The 25,185-nt window shown below is 35.6% G+C and overlaps 1 protein-coding gene, 1 non-coding gene and 1 pseudogene across 2 annotated transcripts; 1 reads left to right on the forward strand and 2 right to left on the reverse strand.

Moving 5' to 3' along the window:
- Positions 1-7,174: 7,174 nt before the first annotated feature.
- Positions 7,175-7,789, reverse strand: LOC120152871 (proline-rich receptor-like protein kinase PERK2). Its single transcript, XM_039164978.1, has one exon. It carries the CDS (start codon positions 7,787-7,789, stop codon positions 7,175-7,177), a length of 615 nt encoding a protein of 204 aa, XP_039020909.1.
- Positions 7,790-8,056: 267 nt separating this feature from the next.
- Positions 8,057-24,413, reverse strand: LOC120152872 (annotated as a pseudogene).
- LOC120152912 lies at positions 18,928-19,019 on the forward strand. The gene has a single exon (XR_005518740.1). It is a non-coding gene; the product is annotated as a small nucleolar RNA Z221/R21b (small nucleolar RNA).
- Positions 24,414-25,185: the final 772 nt, after the last annotated feature.

Here is a 25,185-nt window from a genome sequence, read left to right on the forward strand (position 1 = left end):
GCCACGGTAAATTACATGAATGTTCAATAGAATCGATTAATGTCCAAACGTCGTTCCTATATCTAGCATCGGGATGGCCATAAATCCTGGTAAACTGGAAACGCATATTATTGAATTCAACAATGGAGTTTATACGGTGTGGTGAGTAAGATAAAACTTTGACTCTCACATTATTATTCCAAAGTAAAAGTAATCCATTATAATGATCTCCACGTTCCACTGTAAAACATCCATCAAATTCCAACTTATTTTTCACAGACTCAATCGTATTGTGATATAAACTAGTTTCGCTTAAAAAATAACTTAATTGAATGACAAAAAATTACTTGACTCAACTCTCGAACTGTTTGAGAGCTGCCCAGCCCTCGGCAATTCCAGCATAAATTATTCATGATGTCCGGCGGGGTTGCCAACAGCCTCCGCCGATATCTTCTTAATTTTTTCGGATGCCCCTACAGCAGGATCTGAAGTAGATGACACCCTTGTTTGTTTGGAATTAATGGGATGGATGACTTCATTTTTCCTTGTAGTTGCCGTTTGGAATTCTTGCCTCCAGAATCATATTTTCCGTTGGCACTTTTGGTTCGTCACTTTTAGCCAATTTCGTTTTCTCCTTCCCTTTATCAATATTTTTATCCTCCCGTGAAGTATAGGAGTGAGGTCCCATCCTGAAAATATCCAACTTAATGCCTTCATTTGTTGCTATGTCAGCACATGACTCCTCTGATACAACCAGCTGGTCCTTAGCAATTTTAGTCTCCGTATCCTCCCCGAGATCATCTCTGGTAAGGACCTCATGTAACTCGTCGTTTGTATGTTTGCTACTTTCTACCTCTTCCGGATTCATCATTTGATTCTTAAAATCTTCTTGCGTTGCATTGGAGGATGTACCCCATCCCTCATCAGGTTTACCGTCGTCATCAATCTTTGACTGAGAGACCGCAACCTCCAGATAAATAAATTGTTTTGGTCGGGATTGTACTCTAGGTTGTTGAGGTGTAACTCTGATCCAATCACCATAATTTAATCCATCCTTCACTCATTCAACTTTCATTTGACACTTGTCGATTAGTCCTATTACACCACAATTGAAACAAAATCGAGGTAAGCATTCAAACTTTAATGGAAAAACTCAGGGTTTACCTCTTGAGGATTCGACAACCGCAGACATCTTGGAAAGCATTTATTTATATTGAATTCCACTCGAATCTGCATAAATTCACCAAAATTGTCATTCTGCCTCCTTACATCGAGCATAGGACCTTGCTTATCTTCTTTCCCAAATTAATTGCAGTTTCGTTTTTCATTAGTCCCAGCAGTAGTTTGTAGATTCTTACCCAAATTTGTATCATCTCAAAATAGTAGTCATCCATGTCCTTAAGTGGATCATATTCCTCTAAAGAAAGGTAATCTCTATCGAAGGTCCATGAGATCCTATGCAATGCCACTTCCATTGCACTCAGAATGTTGAACTGGATGAGAAACATCCCCAGCCTAATTTCCTCCATGTCATTAACATGCTGGTTCCCCAATATGTTACAGAAGACATGCATAAAGGTAGTGTTATCAACACTCGGGCATTGGGTGATAACTTTCTCTATCAAACAGTGAGAGACAATAATTGAATCTTCTTGTAAGAAGTCACCCAAATCGTAGGGATCAATGTCTGCATGCGCTGTGAATGTAAAATCTTTGAATTTTTGGAGAATAGAATTCGCTATCAAAAGTTGTAGGTTAAGATAAGAGAAGAATGTAAATGTATCTAGTCCAACGGGGTAAGGATAATTACGAGCTAGTAAAGAACGAATGAAATTACCTCATTTATAAAGATATAAAATACTCCAGACGAGTAGGGGTGATTCAATCGGAATAGTCGGCCTAGCAAACTCTAGAAGATAACGAGGATTCAAATTAATTTGATAAGTCATAAAAAGAATTATCTAGTCTAAAGAATTTGGATAAATCCCTCAAAATTTGCACCATCTAAAATCACCTAAAATTGTGGGATTTGAATGTAAACACACCCTTAGAATTTGAATAGGAATGAAAGTGGTAAGGATGAGATTGTATGCAATTAAGTATGATTCAAATTGAATGCAATTAATTTGAAAAGGTAAAAACCCATTATCCAGTGAATCCCTATATAAGTAAGCGATATAAAATCACCTATACTTGTAGGTTTTAAATGTATTCACACTCGTATAGGTAGAAGAGGAATGATATGGATGAAATTGTATCTTGCGTATGATACAAGAAATTGATATGCAATCTTGCCATCCGTTCATTTGAATCTTGTTAATAAACTAATTGCAAGTTGTAAATACTGATGTAATTCCGCTGAGATTGGCCAGAAAATAGATTTTTTCAAATTTTAATAGTTTTGGGAAAAAAGGGAATTGTAACTATTATCTACGCACATTATTTGCATCAAAATTCGTATGAGAATCCACCACCTAATTCGATAATATTGTATGTAGGTTGATACTCATTTTAAATGAGATTTTAATGTTGTGTGAGTCCAATTAGTGGCCCATAATGTGACGTAACGAGCATACAAATATAAAGGCACATCCATAGCAGTATATGTAACCCACGTAATAGAAACTATATGGACATAAAAGATGCGTGTTAGGATATACCTAAACAGCAAAACCTCCTTATTCCACTCTGTTTGTAATATACCAAACAGGTTGTCACCGGTATAACCCTGCAAAGGCTGAGGCCAATCATGCACCCAACTATCATTGAGAGAATTTATAAAGGGTGGATCCACGCCCTACAACCACTCAACATAAATATTTCCAATTAGTTCAGTACACCATGCGGGGGACATAATGTATCAACAATCCGTATAAACCACATATCCAGAACCTCGCATCGAGTATCTAAAAAGTAGATTTCAATGACCAAAGAACCCCCAAACCATGTCATAATTGCATAGCCAGGGGTCCGGTGAATTGAAAAGTAAAATAATAAAGTATATACCTTGTTTGCATCGCACCCATATGCCAACTTAACAATCCCTCTATTTCCCATTCTCCTTCGCTTTCTCTGCGTTGGAACCAGAACATTACAACAACAAAAAATTACTAACTACACAGGAATATGTACAACCCAATTGAAACCGAAATAAACCTACACTATGAATAATACAACCCAATCAAATGACATTAAAGCTACTAACTAACTGCTTAACTAAATATCTAAATTAGATCTTGGTGGTCTTGCATTTGAGCACAGGTCTTCTTTTTAGCCGTACAAATGGTCCTCAAATCCACCTGCCTAGCAGACACTTGGTTTGAACCACGTCTTGGATACATAGATATGTTAGGAATGGAGCACATCTATATTACAATAATCCCAACTCTAGTAGAGTAATGATGATCTCCTGTCCATGAAACAACACCACTGATATACACGTCGCATTGATAATCGATGGCCTAAGAGAACCACACCTGTCTTATACCAGCACAGGTGGGATCTCGTACCAATCACATTGGCACAACCCAAAATTAGCAAAACCAAATAAAACAAACCACATTCATGCTGAACAAGTCCCACATAGTAAAAATCATTACCTTCATGCCACCAGGTACCTTGTATCACATAAATAGCAAGGAATTCTAAGTACAAAATTGGGGAAATCCACACAAGGCTAGTATGTCGCTAGTACAGAAAATGCCAAATAAGCCAATGAATATAATGGTTATTTTGTTGACAGTCCCTCCAAGTAAACCATATGCTATCCAAGGTGTTAATATCAATAAACCAGATCATGTATATATGCCATAGCAATCTCGTGACAATGCACGTCCCTATTCTTATGCAGTGTGATAATGACATCGCAATAATATGGTGAGTAGGAGGTAAGCATTTGTTGGAAATAACTAAGAACATACCCCAACCATGATTCCATGTACAATTATTCTCCCAAGTAAGAGGTTGAGCAATTGTCTAGTAACGCATACTCCAAATTAAACACATTCTATGGTAATACTTATTAAAATTGGACAAGAAATCTAAATGGAAATAATCATGTCGGTGTTCCTGAATCAAAAATATAAGTGTAAGGCAGCACCAGGATAGGAATACCTTGAGGTTAATTAGCTTTAAAAGTTGGATGTCTCGCGTCAGTTGCAGTTCAGTTCCAAGGACCAAAGTATCAAGCGGACCATAACTTACCACAGTTCGAGGATCAGAAGCGCTGAAGAGCACGTTCCCCACACCCAGTATTGGGTCTGTCACTTAAACTCCAGCAATGATGATACCCATCTCTCCGATTTCGTGTGAAAGCCTGGCTCATTGTTCGTCCATTGATCGGGCCCAGTCCAGGGCGCCATTTGTTGATCGAGTCCCCTTGCATGCCGCCATATGTGTGTCGGATACGAGATATCCTAAAATCCCAGGTATAATCTGAGAATCAAATAAAGGTAGAGATTGACAAAATCCAAGAAACTAGACACATCGGTGGTCGGATGATTATGTGCCCAAATAGCCAGAACATCAGTTTGTAATTTCGACGCCAACGAATCCTAGTCTGTCACCAGATTCGTGATAAGAAACCATAAACCCAAATGGTTCCATAGAGGGTTATTATTCGAAAAGTGGAGAGAGTAATAAGGCTCGTGGGAGCAAATTAGTCGATTGGGATTCTTGAATTAAATGAAATTATGAAACTGCCAAACAAAAACCCATACCCGCTGATTTGAAAATAATAAACCATTGTGTAATCACCGTGGATTGAAAATCCACGAGAGTGGATTTTGTGATGTCAAAAGAATTTATTTTCCAGCTTGGACAAGTGCACCAGCGTTGGAAAATAAATACGGAAAAGGAAACATTCAGAGAGAAATTAGAGAACATTTCCTTTAGGGACCCTAAATATAAGAAATTAATATAATTATATATTTGGTTCTCATTACTTACACATTCTATCAATTTAATTCTAATTTTAATTTAATTCAAAATGTTTAATTATTCAATTAGAGAGTGACATATGTCATGACCTAATCAAAAAATATTTTCTAGTTCTTAAATTTTTAAACCATTAATTTTCTTCCTTTAATTAAGTAAGGAGTAATGATATATGTCACCGTCTGAATTGATAGAAAATTAAATTGAAAAGAAAAAGTACACATTAGGAAATTAAATTTAGATTTAAAGAAAATTGGACGCACCTCAACCACTAAGACGTGCAATATTTTATATAAACTATAGTGTTTAATGGTAGAAAAATGGAGAAAATATGGGGGCACCTCAATTCTTGTGCATGCCTGTTGTCGTGGTGGAAGTACAGTTTCAGATGAGTGGAAGGCTTACCTTTAAGAATCATAAGGGTGCGTTTGGTTCACGGAATGCAAGATTATCAGTGGGAATAAAAAGATTATCAGGAAATAGGATTACTGGGAATGTTGTATTTTGTGTTTGGTTGGTTTAGCAGGAATGTAAGATTACCGTGTTTGGTTAAAGAAATAAAAGATTATTGGAATGTATATTTGACTAAATTGTCCTTATTATATATTTGTATAATATTACAAGTTGTAAAATATTTATATATTTTCTTTAAAAAATTAAATTCATAATATTTATATAATTTTTTTACAAAATTAAAAATATAAAAATAGTTTAATGAAAGGGCAAAATTTTATTTTAACCCCTGAACTTCATATAAAATTTTAATTATAGACTTTTTTTTGTAAATCTAAAATAATTTAAGGATAAATTTGTAATTTAACCTTCGTAGAATTTTTTATTATTCAATGACAGAAGAATGATATTTTTGAAAAAAAAATAAAAATTTAAAGACATTTTAGTCCAAAACGCCGGTAATATTACAATACCTAAGGGAATGGAGGTAATGACATTCCCGGTAATATACCAAAAAAATCCACTATTGATAATAAAATATTACCGGAAATGACATTCCCGGCCAAACCAAACGGGGAATGGGGAATCCCACATTCCCCATCCAAACGCCCCCTAAGGATGTAGAGGAAAATATTACTTCTAGTGTTCATTACGTAGTTTAATATTGCTTTGAGTGTTCATTACGTAGTTTAAACTTGTATTATTCTTTTATTTTGTTGTCTACAATTTATCACATTTCAAACTGAGAGACTTTAAATTGAACTCAGTCCTAGTAAAAACAACTCTCGTAAGAGCTCCGAACTATGATGACATCGTCATCACCGTAGGCTGTTTTTAAAATTTTCTCAGGAAAATTACTTTTCTCCGCCATTAAACACTATAGTTGATATAAGTGGTGGATCCATAAATTTAAGAATGAGGGTTTAAAATTTTAATTTTCGTTTCTTAAAAATAATGGGTATGCAAAATTGTAATTTTTTTCTTTTTTTTTCTTAATACATTAAGCTAAATTTAACCACTTTTCCAAAATAATAAGATGCACTTGGCTCTTATAGGGGCTTAATGCATCCGCCACTGGTTTATATACGAAATATCATATTTTACTAATAAATATTTAAGTGATCATATTAATAAAATTAAATGATTGGTAATCAAATTAAAATTGTCTTATAATTAAATGATCATGTGTATAATTTATCTAATAATTAATACCAAACAAAATATTAAAAGTCGTATTATAAAAATGTATGGTGATGAAAGCCCGAGTCTCTCTTAAGCAAATAAAAAAAATGAAATTAATAAAATAAAAAAGAGAAGAAAGAAGATGGGAGGGAAGATGCTGTAGTAAATACTATAAATTAGTAAGTATTATTTATAGAAAATATTTATGGATTTTTACTACAAAAATATAATACAATATAGATAACTATCTTTTGTTTAGAAAGATAAACATATACAGTACATGTCAAAGATACATAATTACACGAAATGAATTGAACTAGATGAACGACGGTGATAACAATGTACGTGTGCGAGTGACTCATCACACCATATCCAACAAGGGAAAGGATAACGCCTTAAAAACCCATTCAAAGGTATTTTCCTTTGGTATTTAAGTGACCCTGACTATGAAAAACATTTATTTTCTGATTTTTTTTTATTATAATTCATGAAATAACAGAAGAAATGAACATGAAAATCTCAACACATTCCCCTTTGGTATTTATGTTAAATTAAAACCATACATTTTGTTAAATATTCATTAAAATGAATATATATTTATTTAATGAATAGAATAGAAACAAGACTATGCCTTGTGTTCTAGTTGATGATGATGAGAACTTGAAGAAGCTGCACCTGCTGCTTCAATGTTTTTAAGATTAGCTATCGCAGAAGAGTGGAGATTCGAACCCTTTTCAATTCTCTCTGTCTTTGCGATATCTTCAACGATATGGATATCATCTTCAATCTCTAGTAAAACAGCGCGAGGTCCATCGGGACCTTCAACAATGGCCTCCTTGATTTTCATATGTTCATCGACATGTACGACATCGGCTTCTTGTGCTGCCTTCTTCTTTTTCTTGAGGAAGCAAAAGAGTGCGGCCGCGAGGAATGCGAGGAAGAACACTCCACCGCATGACACGAACACAATGATTATAACAGTGTGGTTATTTGGTGATGGTGGTGGAGGAATTGGTGCTGGCGGTGGACGTACATGGGGTGGTGGAGGCGGTGAAACCGGATGGTGTGGTGGTGGAGGAGGTGAAATCGGATGATTTGGCGGCGGAGGAGGTGAAATCGGATGGTGTGGTGGTGGAGGTGGTGACGAGGGCGGAGGGTAAGCTGGTGGAGGTGGCTGAAAAGGATGGTGTGGTGGTGGAGGTGAGAAATAAGGGAAGTTGAAGTTAACAGAAGAGGCCATTGTGATATAATGAATAGATACACTATGAAGTCGTTAATGGTTTGATTTTGGTGCACAAAATGGTATCATTTTGGGGTCTATTTATAGTGAAACTCTGGAATTGTTTTTGGCATAAGAATCCATATGAAGTTATTAATAACTTGACTCTCAATCTAAGTTTAGAAAGGTTGGGCCAATAGGGATTTGTTTGCATTGTAAAACACTTAAAAACTTGTTTACTAATAAGAAATCCAAACTTACAAGATATATAAATTATACCCCTTTCACCTACTGCAATTTGATGCTTTTATCACACTCTTCCTCTAGCAACAATGAATCCACTTCTGGTGCAAACCCGTCTTCTCTCATCGGAACCAAATCCTTCAAAATTTGTTCAATTTCATCAGCTTTAGGATGAGACTTATCTCCTGCAATGAACAAATTCGTGTTCTGTCCCACGACTATCCACCTACAACCAGGGAACCTCTGGACTCGTTTTTCTTCATTCTCCACCTCAGAGCATTAACATCGTCCCAGTTTCCTGCTGCATCATATATGTTAGAAAGCAGCACATAGGGAGAAGAATTCTCGGGTTCTAATTCAATGAGTTTCTCTGCTGTCCTCCGCCTTCTAATTTCATCTCCATGTATTCTACAAGCACCGAGTAGTGCGGCCCAAATCATAGCATCGGGTTCAAGCTTTAGGCTGTCAATGAAATCCTCCGCTTCTTTAAGAAACCCCCATCGTCCAAGAAAATCAACGACACATGCGCAATGATCTACTCTTGGATTAATCCCGTAATTAACCATCGTGTCAAAAATTTGGCGACTCCAGATACCTTCCCTGCATGACTGCATGCAGTAAGAACACCGAGGAATGTGACATCATCAGGCATTATATGTGTTTGCTTTATCTCAAAAAATATTCTCAATGCATTTCAGCATAACAATTTCGGCAAACCCGACTATCATCGAGTTCCAGCAACTAATACCGTTCTTGCTATTCATTTCATTGAAAACTTGCAAAGAACATTTAACTTCACCGCATTTAGCCTTCATATCTACAAGGGCACTAGTTGTTAACTCGTCTGAAACATAACCGGTATTATAAACTAGAGCATGGATATGTCTGCCTACTTGCAAAGAAGATAAAACAGCACATGCTCTAAGGACACTGACAAATGTAGCTTGGTCGGGCAATACATTGCAGCTACGCATCTCTCGGAAGAAGTGTAAGGCCTCCTTGCAGTCATTTTGCATATGACCTGAAATTAAAGCAGTCCATACAACGGCACTTAACCGGTTTTTGAACTCTTCAAACAGATTTCTTGCATCTGTATCTCTAAGGGAGTTCAGGTACATGCACAGGAGAGAAACCCCCAAGAATTCTTCACCATACAAAAGGCCTCTCTTTACTATAAGACAGTGGATTTGCCTTCCGACGTTCAACTTATGAGGTTCATTACAGGCATCTAAAAGGCTAGTGTATGTTACTTCAGATGGTTTCAATCCATCCACTTGCATATCTTTTAGTAGGATAACTTCTCGATCTAAATCATTTGGTGCATATCCAACAATCATAGAGTTCATGGAGACCACGCTCCATTGAGGCATATAATAGAGGACTTTGTCTGCAATCCCCAATGGCCCCAGATTTGGCATACATGTCAATAAGGGAACTTCCTGCATAGAGGCTCTTATCTAAACCAGATTTGACTGCAAGAAAATGGACTTGCTTCCCTTGATCAATACTCTGAACATTTGCACAAGCACCGAGTATACTGGCTAAGGAAACTTCATCGGGAACAATCCCATATAAAATCATTCTCCGAAACATTCTAAAAGCCTCAAGCTCATTCTCATCTTGCATGTATCCAATGTTGGGAAATAAACAAGTAATTCCATTATAACCAGATTAGTGAGAATGTGAAATAAAAACGGAAAAATAATACCCGAAATTGATCATGGAGTTCAGCCAATTATGTCTACGTCTCCGGACTGCTGCAGATTTTTACTAAAGAGAGAAAATTTACAGGTGTTTACAAAACACTCACAACTCACAAGAAAGCTCTCTAGTATTGGGAGAAAGAAATGATTTGGGATGATTTTGAAGCTAAATGGGTTAGGGTATTTATAGTTGAAGCTTAAAGACTAATCTTGTAAATACCCTAAAGTGTGTAGGGACTAAAATGTAATTAACCCTATTATATAAAAAAATAAAAAATTAGGGCACCGAATTTCGGTGCCCCCTTTGTTTGACTTTACAATCTCCCACTTGAAGACTGATTTTAATCTGTCTTCACACCTCGATCAATACAGCAGCATTTATGGTATTGTTACTCTAGCATGCCAGATGAAGCTGAACATAACTTCAGTTTGTCCGTAGTCACCATCTTTGTTAACATGTCTACTGGATTTTAAGCTCCACTAATCTTTTCAAGTTTCAAAATCTCATCTTCCAGAAGAGACCGGATAAAATGATATCGTAATTGTATGTGTTTCGTCCTGGAATGAAAAGACGGATTCTTCGCTAGATGGATAACACTTTGACTATCGCAATACTAGACATTGTTTTCTTGTTTCTTGCCTAACTCTTCCAAGAAACTTTGAAGCCAGACCATCTCCTTGCTGGCTTCCGTAACAGCGACATATTCTGCTTCAGTTGTGAAGAGAGCAACTATCTTCTATAGTTGAGAAATCCAACTCACTACAGTACCTCCTAGAGTATAGACATACCCTATAGTGCTCCTTCTGATTTTGACATTTTCGATTAAGTCAACATCTACATAGCCTGTCAATATCATATCTCTGCCTTTGAAACAAAGTTCTTTGTTTGTAGTACCCCACAGATATCTGAGGATCCATTTGACTGCTTCCTAGTGTACCTTGCCTGGATTATTCATGTACCTGTTAACAGCTCCCACTGGATGAGCAATATCTGGTTTAGTACAAACCATGGCATACATCAGACTTCCAATTACTGAGGCATACGGCACCTTCACCATGTGTGCACATTCTTCCTCCGTCTTTGATGACTGTTCTTTAGAGAGTCTAAAATGAAAACCTAAAGGTGTAATTACTAGTTTAACATCTTGCATGTTGAACCTGGAGAGTACTTTGTTGATGTACTCAGACTTTGATAACATCAAAGTCCCTGACTTTATGTCTCTCTTAATCTTCATCCCAATAATCTACTTTGCAGCACCCAGATCCTTCATAGCAAACTACTTCGACAATTTTTGCTTCAAGTTTATAATCTCTTGCATGTCTGAGCCTGCAACGATCATGTCATCAACGTACAATAATAAAATAATAAAGCTGTTGTCGAACCTCTTGATGTAGCAACAATGATATGCTTGACATCTGGTAAAATCATTGCTACCCATGAAGCTATCGAACTTCTTGTACCACTGTCTAGGAGCTTGTTTTAAACCATACAGGCTCTTCTTCAACCTGCATACCAGGTTTTTCTTGCCTGCCTCTATGAAGCCTTCTGGATGCCTCATATAGATTTCTTCCTCCAAATCACCATGAAGGAAAATTTTCTTCACATCTAACTGCTCAAGATGTAGATTCTCTATAGCTACAATTTTCAACACCAGTCTGATTGTAGATAGCTTCATGACTGAAGAGAAAATTTCATTGTAGTCAATACCTTCTTTTTACTGAAAACCTTTGACAACCAATCTTGCTTTGTAGCGTTTTCTCCCATCGTGCTCTTTTTTGATCCTGTAAATCCACTTGTTATGGAGTGCTTTATTGCCTGGTGATAATTCAACTAATTCCCACGTCTGATTTGACATAAGCGAGTCCATCTCATCTTTCATGGAAGACTTCCACTTGACTGAATCCTCCACCTGCATTGCTTCATCATAGCACTCTGGTTCACCATTGTCAGTCAGCAACAAGTAGTGCAAAGAAGGCGAATAACGTTGGGTTAGTTTAGGAATTCTGGAGGAGAGTCTTAGTTCCGGTGTGCCTCGTTCTTCTTGAACTACTTCAGATCTGATCTGAACATCATTTCTAGAAATCTCCTCGAACTCAACAAATTCCTTTATTTCAGCTTCAGTATTGATTCTATGGTTGACATGTCTTTGTACATCACATTCTCATTGAAAATGACATCTCTGCTTCTGATGATCTTTCGATTTTCGTAGTCCCAAAACCGGTAACTGAACTCATCACCACCATAACCAATAAAGACACATTTGTTGGACTTGGCATCAAGTTTACTTCTTTCAGCAGAATTTATGTGTACATAAGAAATACAACCAAACACTCTTAAGTGTGAAAGGTTTATTTCTTTCTTGCTCCAAACTTCCTCTAGTATTCCATCATCCAAGGGAACTGAGGGCCCACAGTTGATCAAGTAAGCTGCAGTGTTGATAGCTTCAGCCCATAGCAATTTGGGCAAACCAGCATGTATCCTCGTGCTTCTGGCACGTTTATTCAGAGTTATGTTCATGCGCTTTGCTACGCCATTATGTTGCGATGTCATGGGAATTGTTGTCTCCATCTTGATCTCATTGTTTGCACATAAATCTCTGAATCTACTATTTCTGTACTCTCCTCCATTGTCAGACCTCAACCGTTTGACTTTCAAACCAGTCTCATTTTCCACCATGGCCTTCAATTTTCTGAAGGTATCAAAGAATTCTGATTTCTTCTTCAGAAAATAAACTCACACCTTCCTTGTAGAATCATCGATGAATGTGACATAATATAGTGAACCTGCAAGAGATGGAATTGGAGATGGTCTCCATACATCAATATGAACCAACTCTAACTTTTCTGCCTTGGGTGTCTTGTCAATCTTTGCAAAACTGACTTTCTTTTGTTTGCCAAAGATGCAATCCTCACATAGTCCGACATCTATACTCTTTAGATCCGGCAACATCCCTTTTGACAAAAGTGTCTTCATCCCTTTCTCGCTCATATGACCAAGCCTTTGGTGCCATAGGTTTGATTTTCCATCAGTATCTGCTACTGCAATGATATTCTCTAAATTTGAGGTTACATAGAGAGTACCAGTCTTCTTACCACGAGCAATGACGAGTGCTCCTTTGGTAATCTTCCATTCACAGCCTGAAAAGGTTGTATTATATCATTCTCCATCAAGTTGTCATACATAAATCAAATTTCTTTTGAGGCCAGGAATATGTCTCACTCCTTTCAGCTTCCATGTGGTCTGGTTTGGCAACTTTAATCAGATGTCTCCTTTTCTGACGATCTTCAAGGTTTCATCATCAGCTAGATGAACCTTCCCAAAATCACCACTGACATAGTTCTCCATGATTTCTTGGCATGGGGTGGAGTGAAAGATGCCCCTGAATCCAAGATCCATGATTCAATCGGACTGTTGACGCTTAGAATCATGGCATCACCTGTCTCATCTATCATGTTGGCAGATTCCTGTGCGCCGATATCTTTCTTCGGTGCTCGGCAATATCTTTTAAAGTGACCCTTCTTGCTGCAATTATAACAGGTAAAATATTTCTTTCCCGTTCTTGATTTTCCCGTTCTGGATTTCGATATGCCACGATTTGAATTTCTTTATGAAGTTCTCTCTCTAAACTCCGTGTGCAACGCTGAGGAGCTTGATGCTTCACCTGATTCTCTCCATCGAATTTCTTCACTCAATACCAGATCCCGAACATCATCAAATTTTAATTTGCTCTTTCCCGACGAACTGTTGACTGCTGTAACAGTAGCATTCCAACAGTCTGGTAGAGATGATAAGAGAATTAAAGCTCAAACTTCATCATCAAATTCAATTTCCACATAACTCAACTGGGTTGTGATTGTGTTGAGCCCATTTAGGTGTTGAGTTCATTTAGGTGTTGAGCCACTGATGCCCCTTCCTCCATCTGCAAATTGAATAATCGTCTCATCAAGTGAACTTTGTTTGAGGCTGATGGCTTCTCATACATACTGGAAAGAGCCTCCATAAGACTCGCCGTAGTCTTTTCCTTTGTTATGTTAAAAGTAACATTTCGGGACAACATCAGTCGAATAGCTCCGAGGGCTTGTCTGTCGAGAAGAGCCCAGCCTTCATTCTTCATGCCCTCTGTTTGCTTTCCTGAGAGAATTTGATATAGATTTTTCTGGTACAGAAAATCTTCAATCTGCATCTTCCAAAAGACTAAGTCTGCACCATCGAACTTTTCAATTTTCACATTCCCTTCGTCTGCAGCCATCGCTCCCACTCAAATTTGGCTTCGTTTGGATCATTTTTGACAATTCTTGTGAACCACCGTGTATTAGAACACCTCTGTCGACAAATTTGTATCGCCGACAAAAATTTAACTATTCACGAAATTTACTATTCACGTTAATAGTAATGAATAATAACCTCATAATTGACAAAATTCACAACCAAAAGCTCTGATTCCAGTTGTTGGGAAACAAACGAGTAATTTTCTTATAACCAGATTAGTGAGAATGTGAAATAAAAACGGAAAAATAATACTCGAAATTGATAATGGAGTTCAGCCAATTATGCCTACGTCTCCGGACTGCTGCAGATCTTTACTAAAGAGATAAAATTTACAGGTGTTTAAAAAACACTCACAACTCACAAGAAAGTTCTCTAGTATTGGGAGAAAAAGATAATTTGGGATGATTTTGAAGCTAAATGGGTTAGGGTATTTATAGTTGAAGGTTAAGGACTAATCTTATAAATACCCTAAAGTGTGCATGGACTAAAATGTAATTAACCCTATTATATAAAAAAATAAAAAATTGGGGCACCGAATTCGGTGCCCCCTTTGCTGAAAAACATAAGCCCCTACCCTCCTTTGTTCGACTTTACATCCAATAATAATTGCATTCCAAGAAACGTTATTTTTATCTTTTTTTTATCTCAAGTTGCTTCCTTGCATCCTCTAAAGCGCCATATTTTGCATAGATATCAACCAATCCATTTTCCATAAATAAATTTGATGCAAATTTGTTCTTTATAATAAACCCATGAAATTGGCGACCTGTTTCCAGACATCCTAAGCTAGCACATGCACTCAAGATACTTGTGTAGGTGAACTTATCAAGGTGTGAATCAGATCCCTTCATCTGAGAAAACAACTCGAGGACCTCATCAGCGTATGCGTACCCATTTTGCACAAAACCTCCGACCATTGCATTCCACAAGACAACATTTTTCTCATGCAACTCATCAAATACTTTCTTAGCAGCATCAATTTTCCCACACTTAGCATACATACTGATTAAAGAGCTTCCGACATAAACGTTAGAATTTAACCCTTGTTTAATTGCCCCACCATGGACCAATAAGCCGAAGTCTAAAGATGCTAAACAAGCAATCACACTCAACACACTTCCCAATGTGAAGCGTGTGGAGTTCACACCAGATGCTCTCATATTTTGGAAAAACTCAATAGCCTCCACCTCATAACCTCTCTTGGAATGACCTGAAATCATCATATTCCAGGCTACAACATTCGGATTCGGTAGCTCGGAAAACAAGGCACGTGTATCATCGAGCCTACCTAAACTGACAAATGCATTTATGATGGTAAGAAAAGCCACCTGATCAGGAATATGACCAACTTTCAGCATGCTTTCAAACACTTTTAGTGCCTCCTCAAGCAAGCCAACCTGAACATAACCCGCCACCATCGATGTCCACGAAATTATATCGAGATCCATTGACCCATCAAACACCTTTCGAGCATCAGTTATATACTTGGAATACATGCCAATAAGAGCACCTTCACAGAAAGAACTGGCTTCAAGGCCTATTTTAACAACAAAACAATGCACTAGTCTACCGAATTCAACATCTTTCAACCTGGCACATTCAGATAAAAGAGTGGCAAATGTGAACTCATTTCGCAACACCTTACTATTCAGCAAATGGTCCGAAGTTATTGACAACTTCTTCTACCAACCCCCATTTTGAATACATTGAAATAACCGAGTTCCAAGCGAACACATCTCTCTTTTAAAGGCTATGAAACGCCTTCTCCGCAGAATCAATATCTCCGCATTTAGCATAAAGGTCAAGAATTGCATTCCCCACTACAAAAAAATATGTAATTGTTGATGGAATTTGTGACGGAATTTAAGTTTACTAACGAAATTTCTGAGGGAAGAGAGTGGTCAGTAAAACGCTGGTCTAAACCAACATTTCCGAGAGAATAAAGTAACTCGTCAGAAGTTTACTGACGGAAATCCGTCAGTATATTACTGGAGGAAAATTTAAAATCTGTTGGAATGTTATATATAAATAAAATATTATCTTTTATGTTTCCGACGAACATATCTTTTCCGTCGGGATATTTAAAAATATAAAAAAAAAATCTGAATTTTTAATTTTCGATGGATTACATGTTTTCCGTCGGAAATTTAAATCTTAATATTTTTTTAAAAAAAGGAGGAAAAATTTATCGGGATTCTACCACATTCCCTCCAAAAAAAAATATTATGATTCCATATTTTTAATTAATTAATTAAAATATCAAAAATTAATAATAATATAATTTAAATAATTACATTAATTAAAAAAAATTAGATAATAATAATACTAACAAGTCCATATTGTATTTTGATAATGCCTTAATAAGAAAATAATAACATATGATACAAAATTAAATTCATCATATTAACTAAGATAAACATGATTTTACAACATATATTTCACAATACAATATTTCTAATAAATATATGATTGTACACTATACATAAAAAATACAATATTCAATAATAAAGAAAGAGTAAAATACAAAGTTTGTACACTAAAGATTTATTATCATTTAAAAGTTTTTAACTTACAAAATATAATGAAAGATGTTAGTGAATAAAAAAATAATATAATAAATAAAGTATGTATTAAGAAAAATTACATTAAACAAAATTAGAACTTACATCAATATTTATAGTTGAAGATAATAAAAGAGGATGAAATTAAGAGAACTTTTGGAGAGAAAAAAAAGTTTAAGAAGAGATGAAATGAAGGAAATGAGAGAAGATTGAGTTTAGAAAGGTTTAAATAGGATAAAATAAGGGGGAAAAACAGGTAAGTTTTTAAATTTGATGTTGCAATAGAGGGAAATTGAAAATCAAGGGCGGGCTGGTAAGAAACTCAAAATTTTGCGATGGAACATGTGGACCCGTCAAAAATTTCTTACGGAATATGTTAATCTGTCAGAAATTTGTGACGGATCCACATATTTCGTCACAAATTTATGATGGGTCCACATATTTCTTCATAAATTTAAAAAATTGTTTTGATATTTTGATATACCAAACAAGTTATTTAATTAATTTTTATAAATTTTAAGATTATATTCGATTTAATTATTCAATTATTACTTGAAGTTTTTATTGAAAACATTTTGATATTTCGATATAACAAATAAATGTGTTAATGAATTTTAAGATTTTATATTCGATTTCAAATATTATATTCGATTCAATTATTCAAATATTACAAATATTACTACAAGTTTTAAAAGGTTATATTTTGTCCTTACTCAAATGAAAAATTGAGATTCACACTAAAAACAATTTTGAAATAATTTTTACAAAGTGTTTCGAACGTTAATCGAGTCAAAATTGAGATTTCAATAGGGTAGTACCGATACTGTCTTGTCAGTATCGATACCCCTTACATCAAATGCAAATATGGTACCGATACCCCTTACATCGAATGCAAATATGGTACCGATACCCTACATAGTATCGATACCATTTCCTATAGTAGTACCGATACCATGATTATGGGTACCGATACTACTCATTTGGTTTTGACTCCGAGATTTAACAGAATGCAAATATTGTACCAAGGATGATCGCAAAACTTACATTTGCTCAATTCAAAATCACTACCCCAGTAAATCATGCAACCATTTTTACAAGAATGTATTTTTTGAACCGGTAAACCCATATCATGAACCAACTTCTTTGTCTCGTAAATGTTTTTGGGCATGACATTATCTTCGGGCATTAACCTCTGCATTATTCGACAAAGGTCATCGTAGCATGCATTAGGAATCCGATATTGTGCTTTCAAGTGTATTAATTCATAAACCACTGATAACTTCGATTGATTGCTACCGACCCATATCAGTTCAGAAGAAGCACCAAGTCTATTGTACAACATCTGTGTCGAAGTAGTTGGTGGTTGATCATCTTTTATCATATATGCATTTAATTTAGGACCAACAACATCTACCTCATTATTGGATTCATGATTACTACCACACAAATCGTATTCATCATCTGGTCTGGAGTTGGGGTATTAAAATTTGTCATATGGTTATAGTAACCAGTATAAGAAAAATGTGGCTCTCCATGATACACCCAATTGTGATAATGTGGAACAAACCCTTCAGTGATCACATGAACTTTAACCGTTTCTGGATCTCAAAATTTTTTATTTTTGCATTTAGGTCGATTACATGGACACCTAATATTTTCTTGATCAGCAAATCTAGGCTTACTTAACGCAAATGTGATGAATTCCAACAGTGGCCACTCAAAATCAGGATTAATAATGTGACCATTTATCAGTCTATAAATATTGTACATCTAAGATCGATCCATACTGAATACCAAAACATGTTTCTATTGTAATATTAAATTAAGATACTTAAATTAGTAAAACTATATTTAATAATTTTAATTTTAATTTTTTAAATTTCCTAAAAAAATAAAAATAAATCAGGACTTATGGTATTATTATTGTAAATTACATGTAAAAAAATTTATTTATTATTTTTATTAACATGCAAAAAAAAACATTGTTAAACTATGTTACATGCAAAAATATTTTCTCTACTTTTTGATATATTTTTCACTTTTTAATTAAAAGGTTAATACTAATAAATTGATAGCGTTATATTGTAAAAAATAAATTAAAACTTTCCTCAGCTCACAAATTTGTAGAAAATTCCAGAGTTCTGTAAAAAAAAGACCAAAAATAAAATTTAAAATATTATTTTTCTTTTAAATGTAAAAAATAATAGCTATTATTTGTTGGTGTCCTGCATGCAAAAAATGCAAGTTTCAATCTTCCAAATAATAGCTATATTTCAGAGTACCTCATGGCATCTTCTCTAAGATCAAGTCTGCAGTTTTCGTTTTCTCTTTTGGTTTCTTTCAAATTTCGTTTTCTAGAAAGTTTTCTTGTTTGTAGAATCTGAGCAGTGATGAGAAAATTCGAGAAAGTCATGCACCACGCTGATTCTAATATGTGCTGATAATTCTCTCTACCCATATTTTCTTCTGAGCTTCTTTTATATGCAGTTTTCTTGTTATTGTTAAACCGAGTTTTTCAATTAAAGGAAAATGGAAAATAAAGGAGCCAGACGATGCGATCTTCTTTAAGAAGATTGAACCATGATGCGGTCCGTAAGGCTTTCTTGCTACTGTGGATAATATTTGATTTCTGATGGTTCCTCTGTTTTTATAATTTATTTTTCTGAAGAAAACTACAACTTATGAATTTTTACACCCGGATTGATGATCACTTCACCGCTTGGGCACAGTCAGTTTGAATCTACAGCCGTTCAATGCCATGCGAAACACAACCCTCCATGGATTCCCCCACAACTCGACTTGCAATCGAGATGTGATCTTAATTCGCTTGGTATAGAGGGACTGGGACTGTAAATAAAAAGATAGATTACGAACTATTCAAGATTGATTTGATTTTTTAACGAGTCAAATTAAATTATTTGATACTCGACTGAAAAAGTTCGTGAACAATTTTAAAATATAATATATTAATTTTATATTTTTAAAATTAATTATTAATAATTATAATTTTAAAAACTATATTAAAATGTTCCATAATTTCACCACAATCCACTATCAAGTGGGTGTGCAGTGTGCGCCTAGGCACACCACCCAAGCCCAATCGTTGAATTGCATCCTACTTGATCAAGCAAATATTTGACGAAACACGTGTTCGGTGAGTTTTTTTTTCTTTTCCCTAATTCATTAAGCTACGAACATCAGTAGCCACAGTCGCCTTTGATAGTTGTTTAGTCATGTAAACGAATCGAATGCATACGAACGGAAATATGTTTATGTTCGTTCATTTAATAAATAAATGAATACGAACATAAACGAACAATTTTTTTGTTCATGTTCGTTCATTAAGGAATATAGTTTGTTCATGTTCGTTCATTTAAATAATAAACGAACATAAACGAATGAACATAAACGAACACAAATGAACATAAACGAACAACACAAACACACAAAAAAACTTATTCGAACACAACAAACGAATGTAAAAAAAGTAAACAACAAGAATAACAACTTAAAATTCATTAATATAACCTACAACTTTAGAGTTAATTTGTTCGAATACGACAAAAATATACATAAATCATAAATAAAATATATGAACATAATAAAGTCTTGAAGTTAATTTGTTCAACAAAACAATCTTCTTGAAATCCAAACAATTTAAATAATCTTCGTAACATATTCAACTTGCACTCTGTTCGAACATAAATAAACATAAATGAACGAACATAAACGAATATATAATCGAACGTTCACGAACATAAATGAACGAACGAGCCCTTTGATCATGTTCGTTCATTTAAATGAACGCAAAATCTTACATAAACGAACTTCCCGCCGCATGATTCATGAACGATTCGCTGAACGTTTAGTTTATTTACAGCCCTTGTTGTCGTCATTCGCCAATCGTCGTTGACCTTCACCTCTATATGTCGGTTTGTGTTCTTTCTTTCTGTCTTCCCCCCAATTTTTAGGGTTTTAAACTTTATCTCTCCCTAAGTTTTCTTTTCTAAACTCTTTATTGGTAGGTCAAAGTACCAGACACCATTCATCACCGTCATCATTGGTGGATCTCTGTGACCAATCATCGTTGTCGGTAGCAACTTCATATGTCGGTTAATTTTCTTCTTTCATTATTTTAATTTTAAAATTTTAGTTTATTATAACATGCACTAAATACCCATTTTTTGACTTTTCTTGAAATCTTTAGTTTTCACTTCCAAAAATACTTAAATTTTTGCCCTAAAACATTCATTATAGTTTGAATTTCCCACAAGTGATACCCCTTTACTCCATCAGCATACCCCAAGAATTTGCATTTCCTGGATTTTGGATCCAGCTTTGAAATTTCTTGGGCGTTGTACATCACGTACACAATACTTCCAAATACATGGAGGTTTGAATAATCAATTGGTTTACCAGTCCACATCTCCATTGGTGTCTTCAGCTCTATTGCAGTTGATGGAGCTCGATTCACCAAATAACAGGCGGTATTGACTGCTTCTGCCCATAATGATTTTTCTAAGCCTGCGTCCCTCAACATTGCTCTTGTTCTTTCTAACAAGGTTCTGTTCATCCGCTCTGCCACTCCATTTTGTTGAGGAGTGTTCGCCACTGTGAACTGTCTTTTGATGCCTTCTTTCTTGCAAAAGTCATCAAATTCTTCGCTTGTGTATTATCCTCCATTATCTGTTCTGAAACACTTGATCTTATTTCCATAATCAAGTTCCACCCGCGCTTTGAAGTTTTTGAAAGTTGAAAACACGTCTGACTTCTTCTTAATAGGGTGCACCCAACATCTCCTGGAGTAGTCATCAATAAATGAGACAAAGTATTTTGCTCCGCCTAGGGATGTAACTGGTGCTTGCCATACGTCAGAGTGAACCAATTCTAGAACACTTTTGCCTCTAGAATTTGATGTGTTGAATTTCAACCGGTGCTGCTTACTTGTTATGCAATGCTCACACAAAGGAAGTGATACCTTTGTTAAGCCTGGAAGTAGCTTTTGCTCCATAAGGACTTTCATTCCTTGTTCTGACATGTGTCCAAGTTTCTGATGCCATAGCATTGCCGAATCTGAACTACATGAGGCAACAGAGGCTTCTGCTTCTACCAAAGTCTCTCCATTCAGCATGTACAAGTTTGCAGCTATCTTTTCACCTTTCAGCACCACAAGCGCTCCACGGAACACCTTCATGATTCCTTTCCGTGTTTCAATCTTGCTTGCATTATTATCCAACAATCCGTAGGATAATAAATTTTTCTTCAGGCCTTTCACGTGCCGCACATCTCGAACAACTTTAATTGTTCCGTTATACATCTTCAATTTGATGGTTCCCACGCCAACGATCTCTAAGGCATGATCATTGCAACTATAAACAGACCCTCCTGAGACAGGTTCATAATGATGAAACCATTCTCTTCTTGAGGTCATGTGATATGTTGCTCCTGAATCAATGAGCCATATATCTGCAAATCGTTTTCTTCCTTCTACGGTGGTTGATGCTTCACAGCATAGAGCATCTCCATCATCTGAAGTGTTTGCGGTATTGCCTTGTGGATTGGAGTTTTTATTTAGACTCCAACAATCCTTCTTCAAGTGACCCTTCTTTCCACAGTTGTAACACTTTAAATTCTTCTTGCTCCTCGACTTCGATCTACCATGTTTGTGACTGCTGCTTTGGCCACGTTCTGTTGATCTTCCTCTCATCGTTGTCAACGCTTCTGCTTGTTGCAGATTTACTTGTCTTTCTTCCTTGTTCTTGCGCCGATTTTCTTCTTGTAGAACAGCAGCTGCAACATCATCGAAGACTAAACTGGTGACATTACTGTTTGTCAAGTTGATGATGAGTTGATCGTATGAATCCGGTAGACTTTGAAGTAGAAGTTCAGCACGTTCTTGTTCTCCTATTTTACAGCTTAAGGATGTAAGCTGAGAAAATAAGGTGTTCAGTGTATTTAAGTGCTCTGTCACTGAAGTAGATTCTGGCATACGGAGAGTGTACAATTTCCTTTTAAGGAAAATTTTATTGTTCAACGATGTGGCCTCGTACAATTTGGTGAGATGATCCTATATCTCCTTAGCTGTCTTCTTCTCCTCGATACTTGACAATACTTCATCTGCTAATGCTAGATGAAAGTTTTCCATAGCATTTCCGTCCATCTCGTTGCATTTGTTGTCATCTGCGAAATCCACCGGCCTTTCATTGATAGCTGCTAGACACCCGTCTTTCCTCAGGATGGCCTTCATCTTCAATTTCCACAGTGAGAAATTTCTCCCATTGAATTTTTCAATATCAAATTTCGTTGTCATAGCTTCTATTACGGATAGCTTTCACTATTTCACTATCGTGAATAGTTCTCTGGAACCTTCAAAGAATGGGTAATACATTCTTACTTTCTTATGTTGGAGGATCTACCTTTTGGTGGCAACCACAAAGACAATAAGCAGATATTACACACTCTAATCTAGCTCTGATACCAATTGTTGCGGAAGACGGCTATCGGATAGAGCAAAATCGCAACTGATAATTTGAGAAAATAAAAATGAAGATAAAAGAGACACAAAATTTACGTGGAAAACCCCTAAAATATTTAGGGTAAAAACCACGGGCAACGGTAGAAGAATTTCACTATGAGAAAATAGGAATTACAACCTCTCTCGATATACCAAGGAGAAAACAATGATAATTCTCTCTAGATAAAAAGGAGAAAACAACTCTCAAGAAACTCTCTAAAATCTCTCTAGTATTGGAAGAAAGCTAGAATGCTTTGGGATGGTTTTGAAGCTAAATGAGCTAGGGTATTTATAGTTGAAACTTAAGGACGAATCTTATAAATACCCTAAAGTTTAGTGACTAAAGTTTGTAATTTACCCATTTAATTTTCAAACATTGTTGCACCTAATTTTGACATTGTTGCACCTAATTTTGACATTGCAATATTAGGTGCCTAACTTGAACCAATTTTCTCCAAACTTTGACATTTCAACAATATTAATATTGCTTTGAATATTATGTAAAATTAAAATAAATATTATTTCATATAAAATCCGGTTCAACCACGGTTGAACCCGGTTAAACAAGTAAACCAGTACTTTCACCGGTTCAATGTCCGGTCCGATTTTAAAAACATTGCAAAAAAAAAAAACATAAGACAAGTATATACTTTCTACTTTTTGTATATTTCATGTTTGTTCTGACATTAAATAACAAACTCTGCTTCTTTTAAAGATAGTATGAGGCTGTTTTTTGTTTTGTTTGTTTTGAAGTAGCGTTCCCATGTTTCTTTGTTAATATCATGATTAGGTACTCTTTTCCTGCCATTAGGTTTTGGAAGATTTTTAATGAGTCCCATAATTCAGGTTAAGGTGTTTTTGTTCACCTAATAAAATTATTTTTGCCGAGCAAAAATAAAGAGAGGGGAGCCGAGCCTTACTGCCCCGATATTCTTTCTGCTCGGGTACTCCCCGAACGGCATCATCAACCAGCATAATCTGAGTTGTAACGTCACAAGAGCTTCCTTCCTCCGCAGATAATCCCATTTACGCTAGCGTCTAAGCATGATATTGCAACACATTAGATTTACCAATCTCATCAAGATGCTTAGAAACATTTTTAATCCAAGCAGCAGGAGCTGTTCGAGATTGAGATTTTATGTTTGAATTTTTTTAAAATTTGGATTCCCTTCCAATTAATCTCCAAGCCCGTTTTGTTATTTCCATGCAATTTACTAGACCTCTTATTACCCAATTCTTGTTGTTCGAAACCTGGTTCAGCAATAGAGACTGCATTATGATTTCCTCTCACACTCGGGGCAGCATGCGTAACCACTTCTGCCACCTTCTCTACATCCAAAGGCACAACTTCCATCGCCTGCTTTCCATTAACCGAATTCTTTGTTTTTATAGATTTTTTTTCTCCGGATTGGATGCTAGGTAAGCCTCGCTCTTAGTAACAGTTTTTGACTGCACTTCTCGGTTGCCACCTTCTTTTTTAGTAGCCCTTTTTTTCCACGAGGGAAATTTTCCCATATCTTGGGATTCGTATCTTGCTGAGGTGGAACCTCTTCTCTAGTACAGGCGGCTCTAAGAAATCAAATTTAGATGGAATTACGATACTTTTTAATATATAATTAAAAAGTGTTATCGATTTTTTTATTATTTAAATAATAAAATCGATAGAAAATTATCTAAAATATTATTATTTCTATCTAAAATTTCAATATTTTAAATATTTTTGATAAAATGTCCAACAATAATAAAATCGGTAGAAAAAATAACTAAAGCATCCAATTATAACAAAACCGATAAAAGTAATAATGTTTCTGATAATTTTTTTTTATCTATTTTGCTGTTTAAATAATAACAAAATCTATAATTTTTTTAACAGTATATTAAGATTGTCATACATTATCATTTTTCGACGGTTCGACACAATCATCCGGGGGCTTTATAGCTTTTCCTTCTTACTAGCAGAGGTTGGTGTAATTACCGGTTGAGCTCCGAATAGCCGCACACGCCACACCCAAAGCATATCTGATTCAGTCCTTCGTACTTAATCTTCTGAACAAAATCATCAATACCAATGCATGATCGAAGCGGTTTACTCCAATCCACCATAATCGCCATTCATGCAAACTTAC

The sequence above is a fragment of the Hibiscus syriacus genome, unplaced genomic scaffold (assembly GCF_006381635.1).
Source record: "Hibiscus syriacus cultivar Baekdansim isolate YM2019G1 unplaced genomic scaffold, ASM638163v2 tig00111095_pilon, whole genome shotgun sequence".
NCBI lineage: Eukaryota > Viridiplantae > Streptophyta > Magnoliopsida > Malvales > Malvaceae > Hibiscus > Hibiscus syriacus.